At 46.9% G+C, this 19,821-nt stretch overlaps 1 protein-coding gene across 3 annotated transcripts in view; it reads right to left on the reverse strand.

The window, feature by feature from the left end:
- Window positions 1-19,821, reverse strand: part of CAMK2B (calcium/calmodulin dependent protein kinase II beta) — a 126,787-nt gene that overhangs the window by 15,512 nt on the left and 91,454 nt on the right. For 2 of the 3 annotated variants that reach the window (XM_044279170.1, XM_044279169.1), the window contains 5 exons: window positions 12,060-12,131; window positions 10,900-10,944; window positions 5,982-6,030; window positions 3,136-3,264; window positions 1,286-1,405 (listed from right to left, as the gene is read on the reverse strand). In XM_044279170.1, the coding sequence (XP_044135105.1) occupies window positions 1,286-1,405; window positions 3,136-3,264; window positions 5,982-6,030; window positions 10,900-10,944; window positions 12,060-12,131 (415 nt within the window). The remainder of the gene's footprint in view (window positions 1-1,285; window positions 1,406-3,135; window positions 3,265-5,981; window positions 6,031-10,899; window positions 10,945-12,059; window positions 12,132-19,821) is intronic. The other variant, XM_044279171.1, reaches the window with a different exon arrangement.

A 19,821-nucleotide genomic window follows, 5' to 3' on the forward strand; every position in this document is an offset into this window, starting at 1 on the left:
AAGAAATGGAAAAGGATATAGGCCAGTTAAAAGTCATCATAAGAAGAGAGAAAAAAAAGGTAGTGAGAAGACGACCATCCTGGTTAGAAAGAGTGTGCAGAAGAAGAGTCAAGGTCTTGGTGATTTGGACAGACAGATTTTTCCATTGTATTAAAAAGGTGTTATGTTTTGTGTGTAATACTAAAAAGCAAGGGTGTTGCTAGGTTAAAACATTCGAGGCTTGTTTTGTCCAGGGCCCCGAAAGTTGTGGCCGCTGACCATACCACTGTATCGGCGTCCTTAGGCTCCCTGCCCCTCCATTTACTCTCATAGGCCACTGGGCCTGAAGTCTATGAGGCAGTAGAATGGTGCAGGTGGTCGGGAAGCACTACAGGAGGCATTATATCTACTGGGCCATTATAGGAAGCATTATAATCACTGCGGGCACTATAGGGGGCATTACTGATGGCTGTACCAGGGGTCCTTATTACTAATGGAAGCACTATTACTACTGAGGGGACTCTGGGAGAGAATTATCATTGGTGAGACTTTTGGGAGAACTTTGGGAACTATCTGTATGGCACTTGTTTCGTAATTATAGTTTTTGGGGGCATTGGACATAACAGTGAGAACATTACTTAGGGTAGCAGCAGGATAACACTGCTAGGGAGGAGGAAGATAATAGAAAAGTGAGGAATCTAAGATGTCTGTGACAAACTCTGTAGAGACGAGGCACGGCTGAAAGAAGTCATCATGTGTTGTCTGGGCTGAATGGAGAAGATGAGGAAAGAGAACGTCTACATCAGAGGAGACATCACTGCATGTAATAGTTATGTGGTGCTGTATTCTTCTGTTTGTGTGTGAGGGCTGTATGTAATGTCCATCCAGATATGCTTTCAGCACAAGGACTGGGGGGTTGGATCAATAATTTGACACATTGGGGCTTGTGCCCAAACCCTAAGAAGAACAATTCAAGACATAATAAGTTTACAAATATGGAACATGAATACTAGATCAACAGGGAAAACGGAAATTTACAACGAGAAGGGTGTTAAAGACAAAAGTTGAAGATGTTACAGATTGAAAACCCAATGAATCCAATGAGTTAACCTGGAAGTCAATAAACATTGGAATTTATGATGAAACATTTTGCCTAGAAGATGACAGACATGCATCTGAAGGGAATGGTTATTAAGCAGAGGTGAAGATGTGGTAAGGAGGAAGTCAATGGATAAGCAAAAGGTCCATAATTAGAAGGCGGTGGGAGCTCATGTGAGATGCGTTTGTATGCGCGAGTTCTACTTACGCTGTACAAACGGAGAGTTTAGGTGGGGCTGGGAGAGCCGATGCTGCGTGTTGGAATACTGCACTCCCTCTGCTTCTGAGCCTCGTCTGACTGTGTTAAATATATCTGTAAATCTAGCAGCTGGGAAGGGGACAAAGAGACAGGTACCAGGGAAAGGGATAGAAACCAAGACAAGAGACAGAAGTAGAGACAGAGGTAGAAAGACAAGAGACAGAAACAGAGGTTGACAGGCAGAGAACCAGTTACAGGTCAGCAGAGACAGAGGTAGAAAACAGGAATAGACAGAAACAGTAGCAGTAAAACAGTAACACAGTTGGTAAAGCAGACAGAGAAGATGATACAAGAGAGATAGCAAAGCAGAGATGAAGCAGAGACAGAAGTACAGTAGACATATGAGGACAAAGAGGTGGTGGAAAAAGTAGTGTAGTATGAAGTATACAAAGTATTAGCAAAACATATAAAGGGAATGTAGAAAAGAGAAAAAAGCAGAAGCGGTGATGAGATAGATGAGTTAGGGAATAGAAGTTAACGATGATACAGAAGAAGAGGCAGGTGAACAAAGTCATAGAAAGACAGAAGCAGAGGTCATTTGGTATGGGACAGAAACGGAAGAAGGGATAGCAGTAGCAAAACAGTCAAATACAAAGTAGATGTAGTCAGATAGGTAAGCAGAGACAGAACAGTAGAGATAAAGGTAGAAAGACAAGACAAAGACCGACATGGAGCAATTAAAGACACCATAAGCAAAAAAGCCATAGACAGTGGAAAGGTTGTATACATAAGATTTGCAAAAAATTAAGAGAAATTGGCAGACATACAGACCGGTGATATACAGAAAAGAGGAAAAAGGACAAGAAATAGAGGCAGAAGACCAGAGATAAGTAGCGAGCCCGAGATAGAGAAATGCATCAGGGCAGAAGGCCAGAATACACGGGAGAATAGAGATTAAAGAGCGATAGAAATATAGACAGGAGATAGAGAGAGAGAGAGGAGAGCAAAAATCAAAGGATTTGGAGGGGTCGGAGCAGTAGGGAAACAACCAAATTAAAGGAAAAAAAGAAAACATATCAACACAGAAAGAGCAGAGACACAGCAGCAATGTGAGTGACAAAAACCACAAACAACATCTCATCACAAACAGGCAAGGACGATGCCAGTCTTCATCCCCCCCACTCCCCCCAGAAAGTTAGTATTGGCAGTGCCAAGCCCCCACACACATCACAGTGACAGGAACACGAGGGGGGCTTTAATTAATCTACACTTAATTCCCTGCCCATTGACAACTATTAACACTATTCAGATATTCCAATTACAGAGTATTGTCCAAGCACACCATAGCGTTACATATATGTCTCTACTCATCATTTAGAAATTACATTACATATTCAAAAACACTGCAAATAATGTCCCAAAAGATCCAATGCAGCATCGAAACGTAGAATTTATTTTAAAGATTACAGCGTTGTATGCTGTTGAATAAATAGTTTTTCATGCACATTTTTAAAAGGGTTGTCTGGGATTTCTTTATACTGATGGACTGTTCTTAGGACAGGCCATCAATATCTGATTGGCGAAGGTCCAAGACCCCACAACTCCGACAATCAGCTGTTCGGCATTAGCTCCGGCTCCATGACCATACAGAGGTGGTAACTGCAATGCTGCTCCCATTGAAGTGAATGAGAGCAATGCTGCAGTAACCAACTTCATCCACTACACATTGAATGGCGCCGTGTAGTTCCTGCACCCGAGCTACTGCAGAACGCCAATCAGATATTTGAGAACGGGCCATCATTATAAAGATCCAGGACAACCCCTTGAAGGTTCTCCTATATCCCCATCCTATTACTTACGCTGTGCAAGAGGTGAATGGGGGAAGGATGGGGAGAGGGGCTGCTGAGCGACCGCTGCTTGGGGTCCCTCAGCCTCCAGGGCTCCCGAGCCCCGCCTCACTGAGCTTAAAATGTCTGAAAACTTCAGCACTAGAGAGAACCGGGAGAGAAGAAGTGTTGAAGCCAAAGAATGCATACATTCAAAAGGGATATGGAGAAGGAGTGAGTGCAGCGACTGATGAGGAAAAAGGCATCAATAATAACAAAGACTCCGAATAATGTCACCAGATAGGAGAGCGATAATGGTGGGAAAGAGCTCAAGAGAACTGGGTGTGGAAAAATGGCTGCACAAAGTGTGGATGAAATAATGAGCTATAATGTCTAAAAGGGAATGCCCTATTAGGGAATATTAAGTTTGGTGAGGGTTGTTCCTCTTTCAAGACCTTAATTTATTACAGTGGAGATTAGTTCCACCTCTTGCTCTGGAGGACTCTCCATGTCCATGCATTACACAGACTGATAGGTTTCAATAGGAACTGTGTAATGCTTTATTTCCTCTGTGGTGGCGCTGCATGAGAATTGAATACTTGTGGGGTCATTTATCAAACTGGTGTAAAGTAGAACTGGCTTAGTTGCCCCAGCAACCAATCAGATTCCGCCTTTCATTTTAAATAGGAGCTGTCCAAAATGAAAGGAGGAATCTGATTAGTTGCTAGGGGCAACTAAGCCAGTTCTACTTTACACCAGTTTGATAAATGACCCCACAAATATTCAATTCTCATGCAGCGCCACCACAGAGGAAATAAAGCATTACACAGTTCCTATTGAAATCTCTTTACACCAGTTTGATAAATGACCCTATTGGTGTCTTAAAGGGGTTATCCAACCCCTATAATGCGCCACAAAATGCCAGGGCCCCTTATATATTTACCCAGCTCCCTGGCACCCGCGTCACTTCTGAAGCCCACATGGCCACCGCTGCATCTCCCCATCAGGCGGATCAAAACATTGGGGGGGGCAACCAATAGCAGGCCGCGATGGGAATGAGCCTACGTAGCATCACCCACGATGCTAGGGAGGCTTGTTGCCGTTGCGGCCTGCTATTGGCTGCCCCGTCACCGGATGTTCGGATCTGATGGGGAGATGCGTCGGCCGTGCGGGCATCAGAAGTGACGCGGGTGTCCGAGAGCGGGGTAAGTATGACCAGTAGGGAGGGGCCTAGGCATTATTGGGTTCGGATAACCCCTTTAATCTTCCACATAAGTACCGCTAATCACCGGGGTTCCTGCAGCTGGACACCATATGATCAACTTAATGTTACAGGGGTACCTTCTAACAAAAAGGGATTGTTCACAGGGGGGCATCCCCTTTAAAAATTCCAAGATTGAAAGAAGTTTTTGGATTATTATAGATGTCTGAGCACTAAAAATTACAGATTTTTTATGCGGTGGGAGAACTACAGAATATTTTGTTGGTCTCACTACTAGTTCTACTACCACTTTTTTGATGATGAGTTAGCAGATTTTCCAATTACTGTACATTTTAATCTAGAATCATCTAGGATTTTTAGGGTTTTTACAACTGAAAGCAGTGTGGCTTTAAAACATCGAGAGCAGCTTTCAATTTGTATTAAGGCCATGTTCACATGGCAGATTTTTCATGTTGATTTTGGTGGATTTTCCACACCAAAAGCCACTTGGAATCCACCTCAATCTGCCTCCCATTGTTTTTAATAAGAAAATGTTGTTCATAAGGAGGGTTTTATTCTGTGTTGATTGATAACCCGCATCATGGAAAAAAATTATGTATCATTCATTCTAAGTGCAGATTCTGAGTGAAAATCCCCATAGTGGAAGGCCTAAAAACCACATTTTCCACACACAAATGCATCAAAAAACATCAAAGAAAACGTGTGAAATTTTTATGCTGATTGGGGCATATGCCTAAATTTTCAGTTTGCTAATACAACTGTGTGAACATACTCTAAGGCCTCAGGCACACGGCCGTTGTTTTGGTGCGCATCCGAGCCGCAGTTTTTGAGGCTTGGGTGCGGACCCATTCACTTCAAAAGGCCCTCAAAAGATGCGGACAGCACTCAGTGTGCTATCCGCATCCGTTGCTCCGTTCCGTAGCACCGCAAAAAAAAATATAACATGTCCTATTCTTGTCCGTTTTGCGGACAAGAATAGGCATTTCTACAATGGGCCGCCTGTCCCGTTCTGCAAATTGCGTTATGCACACGGACGGCTTCCGTTTTTTGCGGACCGCAAAAAATGCAAAGGTCGTGTGCATGAGGCCTAAAGGGCAGAGGATGTCCTGTGTATTAATGGCATTATATCTGTTTAAGTTATCAATTAATTTTCTATGGGAATCTTATAACACCCCTCCAAGAAAAACTCCAAAAAATCCTTTACCTGTCTACAGCTGGCTGCATAGTCTATAGTTGACTATTTTATTTGTGATTGCATTGGTATTGGAAGAAAAAACATAAATGGACAGGTAAACATAAAAAAAAGCTGGAAATTATACCATGAGTGAATGAATTAATGAACAAACAAACTACATACAGGAACAGCATAAGGAAGAACAGAATACTGTAGGACTAAAGAGGCACGAATACAAATAAGTTACATGGTAATTGTACTGTGTACGTGTCCATATGTTTGGCAAGTCTGAGTCCATGTTGGATTTAGGAGCCATTTTTGTTGTTATATGGTGTGACACATGACATGCTTGTAAGAGGGTGAGGTGTTCATAGGGTTTGGATAGACTCATTGATCAACCAGATGGTCAGTCCACTAGAAACGTTGTAGGTGCTGAGGAGGAACAGAGATGAGATATTTTGTTGTCGAGTAGAACTACTGTACCTTTCATTTCTTCGTCCTCTGGGTTGGTATGTGTACTGTCTGAAGATTCCTGTGTGAGAGACAAAACAAAATGGTGGAGAGTTTGGGAAGATGTGAGGGTGGAAACCAATGTGGTTAGAGATAGAGAAAATCACTATGGTTAGAGACATCATCTGTTGGAAAATCATATGATAAGTTCATGTAGTTACATGCAAATTATCATTTGGCTTTTGTAGTCTGATGAAAACAACACAAAACTACCCTCTTAAATCGCCATGACAAACACTATAGTACTGAGCATAAAACCACAAATGGATTGCTTTAATATTCAAGACCTGGCTGAGAATTGTGATATAATAAAAAACTCCATATTTATCCAGAGATAGATTCTCTATCATAGAATGTTCTTGACTACCAGGAGAAGCTGGTGGAACTTCAACCAACACCAAGTTATGGACAAAAATTAGCTACAGTTCAATGGCAATAAAAGTTAACTGCATAGTAAACTTTCACCACTCGACAAAACAAACAACTTCTGGCATTCTTTTGAGTGTCATGTCTTTAGACTCTTTAACTTTTAGCTTAAAGATCTCCCAGCTAACATTGATAAGCCAGTTATATAGTGTGGACATTTAAGGAGTTTGCCAGGGATAGAACTTAAATAAAGTTCAGAGGGGTTAGAAAGAAAAACATATTTCTCATGTGACCGATCCTCTGTTGTTGCCGTTCCAACTCTGCTATCACCTTCCTGCTTTCCACACTGGCTCAATACACTGAAACTAGCTTTGAATGCCAGCGACTGGCTGAGCACATAGTCCAAGCCATTTCTTAAGATGGGATCAACAAGTGGAGATCAGCGGGGACTGCAGAGCATTGGAATGGCAGTGGATCAGTAAGCTGAGTAATGCATTATTTTTTTTTTTAAACAAGTTTTCCATAATTTCCAGATTGATGGCCCTATAATCAAGATAGCTCATTCATATGATAACGGTGGGGTCAGACTCCCGGCACCTTAAGTGATCATTCACAGTGCTTCATGAGCGCTAAGACCTCTTCCTAGGCCATGTGACATCACATTAATGGCCTAGGTGCAGCTCAGAATAATTCAGGTGAATAGGGCTAAGCTGCGATACCTACCACAGCCACTATCAAATGGATGGCGCTATGCTTGGTAAGCTTTGAAGAGGCCACTAAATGCCTAGTGAGCACCACAGCTATCTCAAACAGTTGGTCAGCGGGGGTGCCAGGAGTCAGGCCACGCTGATCTCATATTGATGGCCTACATGAAAATCTGAGAAAACACCTTTAAAAAAATATTATTTTCCCAGAAAACCCCTATAATATACCCAATGTGTAAAGTGTGTGGAGGTTAGCTACTGTATGAAATGGAGCCAAAATATTTTGAGTGATTGTCTTTTAGATACTGTATATTGGTCAGTAACTTTATCAAATATTCAAGGGGTACTAAGGCTGGGTTCACACTTGAGCGTTGCGCAAACGCGCGTTTTACGCGCGTTTTTGCCGTGCATTTTTATGCGCGTTTTTGTAATAGTAAACGCGCGTTTGACGCGCGTTTGTGTGATTCACTACAGTGTCCTATGGCCACAAACGCCCCAAAAGTCGCTCATGTACTTTTTGGAGCGTCGGGCGTTTTACAGCGCGATCGTACGCGCTGTAAAACGCCCAAGTGTGAACCATTCCCATAGGGAATCATTGGTTTCTCCTTGTTGAGCGTTTTACAGCGCGTAGGAACGCGCTGTAAAACGCTCAGGTGTGAACCCAGCCTTAAGAATAAATTGGCCTCATTATTCCCCTTACCAGTATCTTGCTTTCCCCAATGTATTTGTGTAAAGCCCAAAAAAACATCAAAAGTTTAAATGAAGCATTGAATCTGACTAGAGAAGAGTAGATGTATTTTTCGCCCTATAAGATATGTGGGGGGGGGGGCAGTATGGAAGCGCTCACTAGTACATGAGTGCTGGGGAGTGGTGAATGCAGTGCTCCCTGTGTTGGCACTGTACCCATCGCTTCCTGGTCTTCGTCTGCCAGTGCCGCATGCTGTGCTGTGACTTGCACACGACTTGAGGATGTCGGCGCACTCTGTGCAAGGTCAAGTCACAGCAAAGCGTGGCAGGAAGAGCTGGATCTCATGAGTGGTGGCATCTGGAACAGAGAGTTGAGTTGATTATTTTTTTTGTCTGATTTGAGGTATGATTGAGGGTCTTAATAACATTGGGGGTGTGATCTTAGATCGGATTGGGGATCTTATTAACATTGGGCATCTGATCTGAGGTCTGCTGAAAAAAAATATTATTTTCTGGGTGAAAATTCGGTATATGATATAAGACAAAGGCAGAACAAAGAAGTCAAAACATATTAAAGGGATAGGATATGCCATCACTTTATGATTGGTGGGAGTATGACCTCTAGGACCTCAACCAATCCTGAGAATATCGAGACAGCAGCGTTGCTCACTGTTGGTCCCTGCACAGTTGCTGGCCCAGTAGTATCACTGTGCTGGGAAAATTTAGACGGGGAAGTAGTACAAAACCAGCGCTGTGGCCCCGTGATTCAGGATCTCAGAAGTTCCTGTGGTCAGACTCCCACAATCGCGATGGCATAAGCTGGGAAGACCCTTTTAATTAGATCCTGACAACTATGGCAGGATTTGCTGACAATCCAGTGTATAAGGGGGCAGTCAGGCTGTCTGGAAGATGTCAGTGAAAATGAGGATAGGGGATGTTGGATGTTCTGCTGGAGTAACAAATAGTATGAGAGGTAAGCGCTGGGATAAGAAAATCTTGATGCAATAATAATTAGAGATTTCTCAAATCCATATAGTGCTTATAAACTATGTATGAAAATCTTACTATTATTCCAATACAATCTTCTAGCCAAAGACATTAAAAACACTAAAGTCTCAGTAACACTATTCCAATTGTAGGCTTTACACAGACATGACTGTACCGTAGATCTTTCAAGGTGCCTAACGTGACCTGACAACACAGCCATTATCTAGCAGATGGACCAATACTGTAGCTTGTATGGGATATAAGACCCATCTTTATATATAATAGATAATTGAAGTGTTTCTCAATGTTCCTAAGGCTGGGTTCACATATGTGCTTTGAACTCCAGCAGTTTATTCCGGCAGAGAAACAGACTGCCGGAGTTCACTGTATTCGGCTTAGATACTGTCACAAACCAGCCGGTGTGAACCCACTGTGCCACGTGTCCTACCTCCTCTAAGGGCGTTTTCTAAGTGAACCCCTCGATCTTCACAGTACCCCTGATCATGGGGATAGACTTTGCTGAGGGGAACACCAGGTCGCTACCTCTTGAGGAGGATAGGCACACGAGGCAGCTGGTCCAGGCAGACCACGAGGTACCTGAGAAAGGTACCAGAGGTGCAGGACCGAAGGATGAGGCTGAGGCGTAGTCACACAAGCAAAAGGTCAGGGCAGGCAGCACAGGTACAGGTCAGGCAATCCGGATCGGCAACAGGAGAGTCAGGGTCCATTCACACATCCATGTGTGTTTTGCGGATCCGCAAAACACGGACAGGGGCAATGTGCGTTCCGCCTTTTGCGGACCTAACATTTCCGGCAGTAAGAGAATATGCCTATTCTTGTCCGCTATTGCGGACAAGAATAGGACATGTTCTATTTTTTTCAGGATGGGAATTGCGGGTATGGGTCCGCAATTCCGTTCCGCAAAATGCAGAATAGAATTGTGGATGTGTGAATGGAGCCTCAAGGCGAACAGGCAGAGAGGGAGAGATCTAACAGGTAGCAGAGTCCAGGAATACAGGTACAAGTCAGGACCCTTAGCAGGACACAAGGACCTTGACACTGAGGCCTCTGGGAAGGGGGCTGAGCCACTTATATATGCACAGGAGGGCTAGGATTGGTCAGCGAGGTTACATGATGTAACCCATAGAGCCCAGGAAGTGACGCGCGCCGGCCCTTAAGGAAGTGCTGCAGGAAACAAGCAGCAAGCATGCTATGGCCAGGGCTGAGAGGAAACTGTGGAGTGTATCCCAGAACAGTACCTACACAGACAAAGCCCAGGACTGTAGCGGTGAATGAGAAGCACTGGCTGCAGATCACCGCTGAACACGGCGCCCCCGGAACCGCGGCGGTAAGCAGGGGAACAGCGGCGCACAGCAGCCGCTGTTACAGATACCACCATGCACCACCGGATCCCCATTCACTGTAATGCTGTGTGTAGTATTTTTTGTCCGGCTGAAATCCAGCATACACACCAATCTGCCAGAGTTTACAGCGCATATGTGAACCCAGCCCAAGGTAAGTACCCCACAATCAGATAAACTGCACCAAAGTATGTCCTTGGCTATGATCAGAGATGGGCTGCACCTATTTTGATAAATCAGTGCACACTCATATTTGTAAATGTTCTCTGATGGTTCCTGGACAGAAGAGAAATATGTGGTGATGGAAGACATATTTCCCAGTATTTGTGTACGTTATCAGTGACTCTTTACTGCAAGGAACTCATAGGAAGCAGGGGCATTGCTATACTGGGTACAGAGGTGCACCTGCATAGTAGATGGATGTTTCCAGATTTTGCAATAGGATCCAGAAGTTTCAAGTTCCACCTTTGAAAGGAAAACTAGCTAGGGACGGTCTTGTGCCTCTTTCTGCAAACAGTTCACCTGCACAGAAGGCTACAATCAATGATCTATCACAGACCTATAGAAAACCTATCAACCGCACCCATGACAGAATATGAAGTTTTACCTTATGGCCTTTATTCTAAGGTTCCAGAAATGCACAATGCCTCCACATAGCATCTAAGTGGGGAATGGGACCGTAAGCAGAGCTGTTCTCTCACAGGAGGTCTACCTACTGGTGCCTCTGGAGTAAAGAGGTGCATGAAACATGACATATGAAGAGAGAGGTAAAGATATGGCAAATACCTTTATCCCGTCCACCAGGTTATGAATTACTGTGGTTTGAGGCTCCTATAGAGGAAGAAAGAATGAGAAATGGGAAGGAGGAGAGAACTAGAACAGGAAGGAGGGATAGGCGGCAGGGAAAATTTAGGATAGCAGCAGGGGGGGCAGTTAAGGCTGGATTTACATGTAGACATGTTTTTCTACAGTCTGATCACAGTGGTAATCTCCACGAACAGGTATCTGAATGGGCACAACGTGTGGATCCTGACATTATTTGTCTTGCCTGTGATCACAGTTATGCTTATGAGTGTCCCATGTAAAATGGGATTGGCTAGTTCAGATGAATACAGGTTTGTGTATAGAAATATTGGGGATATCCTTTTACACGCTATATGTAAACTAAGCTAGATTTATAATTAGTAATTATGACAGAGTTTCCCTATTTTGTCACTATCATCACATGATCTGCCAACACTACATGTGGACATCTGGCTGCCCCATGATGGTTGATGTGGGAGATAACAAGGATTGAGCATGTTGTGCCAGGAGATAAGTCACTGATATACAGTGTCTGTACTCTCGCTGTGCATGCACTGTATATAGGGAGGTCGGGGGACATGGCTGCTTGTGGTGCTTGGCCGACAGTTACCTTATGCCATGGCCACCAATTATCCATGTATTCCAATGTGGATGTCTGTCTAACTGGAACTAAATTCGCTTCATGTAAACTCAGCCCAAACCGGAAGGACACAAGTGAGGAGTGGAAACGAGATGTCAGGACAGGAGGACTGGAAAAATGGAGGAGTGGAAAGACAGGCATAGACTACCGGACAAATTACAGACCTCTAACTACCCCACAGAGAGATAACACTCTAATCTAAACCACAGACAGATGACAGACGTCCCACTCCAGAGACAGACCACAAACGTTTCTAAACCACAGACAGATTAAAACAGAAGTCCAGGACCCCACAGAGACACCTCCCAGAGACAGACCACAGACGTCTCTGAACCACAGACACAAAACAAACTTTCCTAAGAAAAGGACAGCGAGAAGGCTTCTCTCCACGTACAAGAGGACCAGACTTATCAATGTGCCCTCTGTCCACCGTCCCCTCCATATTCCCCACAATGTCACAGATACACAAAAATGCTCTTCCACCCATTCCCTGTACTCATACCAGGGCAGCGGGAGGAATAGGGCCCTTCGGACTGGTCACTCCAGCGGTGTTCTTGGTACTGTTTGTCTGGGGCTTGAGAGAAAGAGATACAGAGAGAGAATTATATTCTACAAAAATAAAGTCATATTAAACTAATATACTATCCTATCTCTGTAGTATATGTGACTGCCTATACATTTCACTGTCTCTACCATGTGATTTAGGAATGCTTGCTGTATAAGGGTTCTCAGGGAAAGATTAAAAATGGCCACCAGCAACCTGTCTTAAAATGTGAGCTGGGTTGGCTTCCTCCACTTGCAAAGCTGCCTAGGGGAATGAGAGGCTCTGGCACTTGCATATACTACATATGGGTGAGTGTTCCTGTCAGGCTGCTCAGCCATGATGGCATATCGTAGGCAAGATTGCAGCATTACCATCTAATGTAGAGCAGTGAACTGAAGCTCCCTCACCTCCCTATACAGCTGTGCAAGTGGTGGCAACCAGTTCTCCTCACATGCTGGGACAGTTGGCTGATGGCCATTTTAAATTATTACCAAAGAAACCCCCTGTCTGTAATTGTCCTTCAGAAATAAGGTATCAACAATACTATAAGAACAAATTGCACATCCAATATCTAAAAATACAGGTGAAACTCAAAAAATTTAAATATCGTGCAAACGTTCATTTATTTCAGTAATGCAGCTTAAAAGGTGAACCTAACATATGAGACTCATCACATGCAGAGCGAGATATTTCAAGCCTTTATTTAGTATAATTTGGATGATTATGGCTTACAGCTTATGAAACCCCAAAGTCACAATTTTGAGGTCCCCTTTGCTCAGGGGGTACGGATTAATTAGCTGACTAGAGTGTGACACTTTGAGCCTAGAATATTGAACCTTTTCCCAAAATTCAAATTTTAAGTTGCATTAATGCAATTCCTTTTAATTTGCATTACGAAAATAAATGGACTTTTGCACGATATTCAAATTTTTCGAGTTTCACCTGTATAACAAACTTTATTCAAGCCACCACAAAAGATTAAATATTGTATACAATAGAAACCATATGAGGGACCAGAATCTATCCCTACATAAAAGTGTACATCCTGTTCAAAAAAATAACAAAAATGGGTACCAGGCATTCCTAAAAATAAACATGTATGTATCAATAGAGAAATAAGACATGACATTCAATACCAAAGCTAAAAAGACCTACACCCATCATGTAGCACAGAATGTCCAAGGTGGGGGTATACACATGTTCTACCATACATGTATCGCCAGCAAATGCCAGCTTCCTCAGGCGTCTTATGTTAAAAAACGGTGGCGACACTATTATATATATCTATCTATATACACACCTGTTAATCACTTAAATAAACCATACACATATACGTTTAGAGGCATTGTAGGGAATCCGTCACCAGTTTTCTGCTGCCGTCACTTTTAAACCCTAAGGCCCCTTTCACACGAGCGAGTTTTCCGCGCGGGTGCAATGCGTGAGTTGAACGCATTGCACCCGCACTGAATCCCGACCTATTCATTTCTATGGGGCTGTGCACATGAGCGGGGATTTTCACGCATCACTTGTGTGTTGCGTGAAAATCGCAGCATGCTCTATATTGTGCGTTTTTCACATAACGCAGGCCCCATAGAAATGAATGGGGTTGCGTGAAAATCAAGCAAGTGCGGATGCGGTGCGATTTTCACGCACAGTTGCTAGGTGACGATCGGGATGGGGACCCGATCTTTATTATTTTCCCTTAAAACATGGTTATAAGGGAAAATAATAGCATACAGAATGCATAGTACAATAGGGCTGGAGGGGTTAAAAAAAATATATATATGTAACTCACCTTAATCCACTTGTACACGCAGCCGGCATCTCTCCTGTCTTGTTCTGTGAGGAATAGGACCTTTGATGACGTCACTACGTTCATCACATGGCCCGTCACATGATCCATCATCATGGTAAAAGATCATGTGATGGACCATGTAATGAGCGCAGTGACGTCACCACAGGTCCTTTACCCAGGTCCTGAAGAAAGAAGACAGAAGAGAAGCCGGGCTGCGCGAACAAGTGGATTAAGGTGAGTTAAATAATTTTTAATTTTTTTTTAACCCCTCCAGCGCTATTTTACTATGCATTCTGTATTCAGAATGCTATTATTTTCCCTTATAACCATGTTATAAGGGAAAATAATACAATCTACAGAACACCTAACCCGAACTTCTGTGAAGAAGTTCGGGGTTTGGGGACCAAACATGCCGATTTTTCTCACACGTGTGCAAAACGCATTACAATGTTTTTCACTCGTGCGACAAAAATCGCGCATGTTCCCGCATTGCACCCGCATCTTTTCCCGCAACGCCCGTGTGAAACCAGCCTAACAGTTCCAGCGCATGCCAATGAGTCCCCATATTCATGAGCTCACTGCTCTCCCCGCCCACCTGCCTGTCATGGTCTTACCTCCTTGCTGTTCCCTTCGTTTGACATGTGCTGGCGGCCATCTTGGTTTCTGGGTTTTCTTGTAGCCTCCCACCCTGCGGCTCCTCCTTCCCACTGGGAGGAGCTGGATGCCTAGCTCATATATATAGGAGGTCTGTGGCTTCAGTTCCTTGCTTGGTCCTCCTGTGTTCACATGCTTCCAAGACTGCTGCTGCTTCTGGTTCCTGATCCTGGCCTCGTCTGACTACCCCGTTGGTTCCTGATTCCGGCTTCGTCTGACTACCCCGTTGGTTCCTGATTCCGGCTTCGTCTGACTACCCCGTTGGTTCCTGATTCCGGCTTCGTCTGACTACCCCGTTGGTTCCTGATTCCGGCTTCGTCTGACTACCCTTCTGGTTCCTGACCTCTGTCTCCGCAAGACCCTGCTTCGGTTTAGCCATCCGTTCGGACTTTGCTACGGCTTGCTCTTCAATAAAACCTTCTTATTTTCCACTTATCTCTTGTTGTACGTCTGGTTCATGGTTCCATGACATTAGGACCAAGCCATGAATTCTGACGGTACAGGGCCACCCTCGCTACCTACGCTGGTTGCCAGACTTGATCAGCAGGATCACCTGTTGGGTCGGTTCGCTGTGGCGTTGCAAACCCTGCTTGAACGCACGGCTCATTTAGCTTCCGTTGCCGATGGGTCGGTTGTCGCTCCTGGGCCCGCTCCTACTGCCGCTCCGGTTGTTGCGCCAGAGTCTACCCTGACACCTGTTGCTGCGCCTGTGGGGTTTCAGGGTATGACCGGTTCTGCCCCCCTTCCACAGCGCTTTGGGGGAGAGCCAACTCAGTGCCGAGGTTTCCTTAACCAGGTGGGCATTTACTTCGAGTTGCTGCCACATGCCTTTCCTACTGAGAGATCAAGGGTGGGCTTCTTGATCTCGCTGCTCTCGGACAAGGCCTTGGCCTGGGCCAGCCCTTTGTGGGAGAACAACAATCCGGTGGTTGCCGAGTTTTCCGGTTTTGTTGCTTCTCTTCGGAAGGTATTCGATGTGCCGGCTCGTGCTGCCTCTGCTGCGAAGCTCCTTATGTCCATCAGACAGGGTTCACGATCCGTAGCTGAATACGCCATTGAGTTTCGTACCCTGGCAGCAGAGGTGGGCTGGAATAATGAGGCTCTGGTCGCTGCTTTCTCTCATGGTCTCTCGGATGCCTTGAAGGATGAGGTTGCAGCTAAGGACCTACCAGTGGAGCTCGAGTCTCTTATTTCTTTCCTGATTTTGATTGACACCAGACTCAGGGAGAGACCTTCCTTTAAGGAGAGCCTGCGGAGGTCTCCTAACAGATTGGCGCCTACGTTTGCTGTCCCACCCGTGCCTCCCTCTCCTCCCACGCCTCCTGGGGATGACTTGTCTGGGGGTGAACCCATGCAGCGGGGGTTTGCTCGCCTGTCTGAGGGGGAGAGGGTACTCCGGAGACGCGAGGGCCGATGCATGTACTGTGGTCTCGGTGGGCATTTTCGGTTGGCATGTCCGAACCGTCCGGGAGAACGCTCGCACCTGAGGTCCTGTCGGGGGCAGATCTTGGGTGGAGTCTCCTCGTCCCCGGTTTCCCGTGTTGACAAACCACTGATCACGGTTGTCCTCTCCTGGGTCGGGGGCTCGGTGACGACCCAGGCGTTGGTGGACTCTGGTGCTGGTGGTTTGTTCATTGATAGAGTGTTCGTTGCCGCCAATTCCATTCCTCTGCAGCCTCGAGGTTCCCCACTGGCTCTTGAGGCGATAGACGGCAGACCCCTTCTGCCGCCACACGTGACTCATGAGACCCTTCCAGTGGGGATGGCCGTTGGTGCCGTTCACAGAGAGTCGGTCTGTCTCCAGGTTATTTCGTCTCCACACTACTCGGTGGTCTTGGGGTACCCCTGGCTCCAGAAGCATAATCCGACTTTCGATTGGAGATCGGTCGAGATCCTCTCGTGGTCACCGCAGTGTGGGGCTAGTTGCATCCATGGGCCTGTCAAGTTGCTGTGTACTTCCTCGGACTCTCTGTTGCCTCCTGAATACGAAGAGTACCGGGATGTATTCGATAAGGTGCGCGCGGTTGCCCTACCTCCGCACCGCCCATACGATTGTGCCATAGAGTTACAATCCGGTGCCGTTCCTCCTCGTGGCAAAGTCTATCCACTGTCGGTAGCGGAGAATGAGGCCATGGAGGAGTACGTGAGGGAGGCGCTTTCACGCGGACACATTCGCAAATCCTCGTCCCCGGCAGGGGCTGGATTTTTCTTTGTGAAAAAGAAGGGCGGCGAGTTGAGGCCTTGCATCGATTACAGGGGTCTCAATCGCATCACGATCAAGAACGCTTACCCGATACCCTTGATTTCCGAGCTGTTCGATCGCCTCAAAGGGGCCACGGTCTTTACCAAACTCGACCTGAGGGCGGCATATAACCTGGTAAGGATCAAGGCGGGCGATGAGTGGAAGACCGCGTTTAACACCAGGACCGGTCATTATGAATCCTTGGTTATGCCCTTTGGGTTGTGCAATGCGCCCGCAGTCTTCCAGGAATTCATCAACGATGTTTTCCGTGACCTGTTGCAGCAGTGTGTGGTGGTCTATTTGGATGACATCTTGGTATATTCTGCATCCATGGAGGCCCACATTCTGGATGTCAGACGAGTGTTGCAACGCTTACGAGAGAACAAGCTGTTCGGTAAGCTTGAGAAATGCGAATTTCACCGATCCCAGGTAACCTTCTTAGGTTACATCATTTCCGCTGAGGGGTTCTCCATGGATCCTGAGAAGGTTTCGGCTGTCTTACAGTGGCCCCAGCCCAGTGGGCTTCGTGCCCTGCAGCGCTTTTTGGGCTTCGCCAATTATTATCGGAAGTTCATCAGGGACTTTTCCATGCTAGCCAAGCCTCTCACGGATCTGACCAGGAAGGGCAGTAATCCGCAGGTCTGGCCGCTCGAGGCCATCCGAGCTTTTGAGGCTCTAAAGTCCGCCTTTGTGTCGGCTCCGATTCTGTCGCATCCCAACCCTGGGTTGCCTTTTGTCCTCGAGGTGGACGCGTCTGAGACGGGAGTAGGCGCCCTCCTGTCTCAGCGTAGAACACCAGAGGGTCCTCTGCTTCCTTGTGGGTTTTACTCCCGGAAACTGTCTTCCGCGGAGTGCAACTATCAGATTGGTGACAGGGAGTTATTGGCCATCGTGCAGGCCCTTAAAGAATGGAGGCACTTGCTCGAGGGCTCGGTGGTTCCGGTTCTCATCCTGACGGACCACAAGAATCTGACCTACCTTTCTGAGGCCAAGAGATTGACACCACGTCAGGCCAGATGGGCTCTGTTCTTGTCACGTTTTAATTACGTGGTCTCCTACCTACCCGGCTCCAAGAACATCAGAGCGGATGCCTTATCACGGCAGTACTCCGAGCTGTCCGGGGAGGAGTCGATTCCGACTACGGTCATACCCCCGAATCAGATCCTGGCCGCTATTCGCACCAGCCTGACTTCTCCTCTGGGTGAGCAGATTTTGGCGGCTCAATCTGGTGCTCCCTCTGGGAGACCCAACGGCAGATGTTTTGTGCCTGAGGAGTTGCGCACTCGGTTGTTGCGAACCTACCATAACTCCAAGGCCGCGGGGCACCCTGGAAAGAATCAGCTGTCCTGGGCGGTTTCACGTCTGTTCTGGTGGCCTTCTCTACGTTCCGACATCGCCGCATATGTAGCGGCATGCTCCGTTTGTGCCCAGAGTAAGTCCCCTCGGCACCTTCCGTTGGGCCTTTTGCAACCCATAGCCACCGGGGAGCGTCCATGGTCACACCTGGGGATGGATTTCATTGTGGACCTCCCTGCATCCCGAGGCCATACGGTCATTCTCATGATTGTGGATCGGTTTTCCAAAATGTGCCACTGTGTTCCTCTCAAGAAGTTACCCTCTGCACAAGAGTTGGCCTCGATTTTTGCCAGGGAGGTCTTCCGGTTGCACGGTTTGCCCAAGGAGATTGTGTCGGATCGGGGGAGTCAGTTTGTGTCCAGGTTCTGGCGCGCCTTTTGCTCCCAGTTGGGGATTCATCTCTCTTTCTCCTCGGCCTACCACCCTCAGTCCAATGGGGCCGCAGAACGATCCAATCAGGCCTTGGAGCAATTCCTTCGTTGCTATGTCTCCGATCACCAAGACAATTGGGTTGACCTCCTGCCTTGGGCTGAGTTTGCCAGGAACACGGCGGTGAACTCTTCCTCTGGGACGTCTCCCTTCATGGCCAATTATGGGTTCCAACCTGCCGTGTTACCGGAGGTATTCTCTCCCCAGGATATTCCGGCTGTGGAGGATCACCTTTCCGTCCTACGTGCTTCTTGGGTACAGATCCAGAGGTCCCTTGAGGTCTCTGCGCAGCGCCAGAAACTCCAGGCTGATCGCAGACGAGCGCCCGCTCCTTCCTACCAGGTCGGAGACCGCGTATGGTTGTCCACCCGCAACCTCAACCTTCGAGTGCCCACTCCCAAGCTGGCGCCTCGCTTTGTTGGTCCCTTCCGAGTGCTTCGCAGGGTAAACCCGGTAGCCTATGCCCTTGCGCTTCCTCCTGGCATGCGGATCTCCAACGTGTTTCATGTCTCCCTGTTGAAGCCACTGGTGTGTAATCGTTTCACTTCCTCGATTCCTCGGCCTCGTCCGGTCCAAGTGGGCAATCGTGAGGAGTATGAGGTGAGCAATATCCTGGACTCACGCCTGGTCCGCGGCCGGGTGCAGTTTTTGGTCCATTGGCGTGGTTATGGTCCAGAGGAGCGTTCCTGGGTTCCCTCCGCAGATGTCCATGCTCCTGTCTTGCTCCGAGCCTTCCACGCACGCTTCCCTCAGAAACCGTTCCTTACTCCGCGGAGGAGGGGCCCTTGAGGGGGAGGTACTGTCATGGTCTTACCTCCTTGCTGTTCCCTTCGTTTGACATGTGCTGGCGGCCATCTTGGTTTCTGGGTTTTCTTGTAGCCTCCCACCCTGCGGCTCCTCCTTCCCACTGGGAGGAGCTGGATGCCTAGCTCATATATATAGGAGGTCTGTGGCTTCAGTTCCTTGCTTGGTCCTCCTGTGTTCACATGCTTCCAAGACTGCTGCTGCTTCTGGTTCCTGATCCTGGCCTCGTCTGACTACCCCGTTGGTTCCTGATTCCGGCTTCGTCTGACTACCCCGTTGGTTCCTGATTCCGGCTTCGTCTGACTACCCCGTTGGTTCCTGATTCCGGCTTCGTCTGACTACCCCGTTGGTTCCTGATTCCGGCTTCGTCTGACTACCCTTCTGGTTCCTGACCTCTGTCTCCGCAAGACCCTGCTTCGGTTTAGCCATCCGTTCGGACT

The sequence above is a fragment of the Bufo gargarizans genome, chromosome 2, assembly GCF_014858855.1.
Source record: "Bufo gargarizans isolate SCDJY-AF-19 chromosome 2, ASM1485885v1, whole genome shotgun sequence".
In the NCBI taxonomy this organism is placed as follows: Eukaryota; Metazoa; Chordata; class Amphibia; order Anura; family Bufonidae; genus Bufo; species Bufo gargarizans.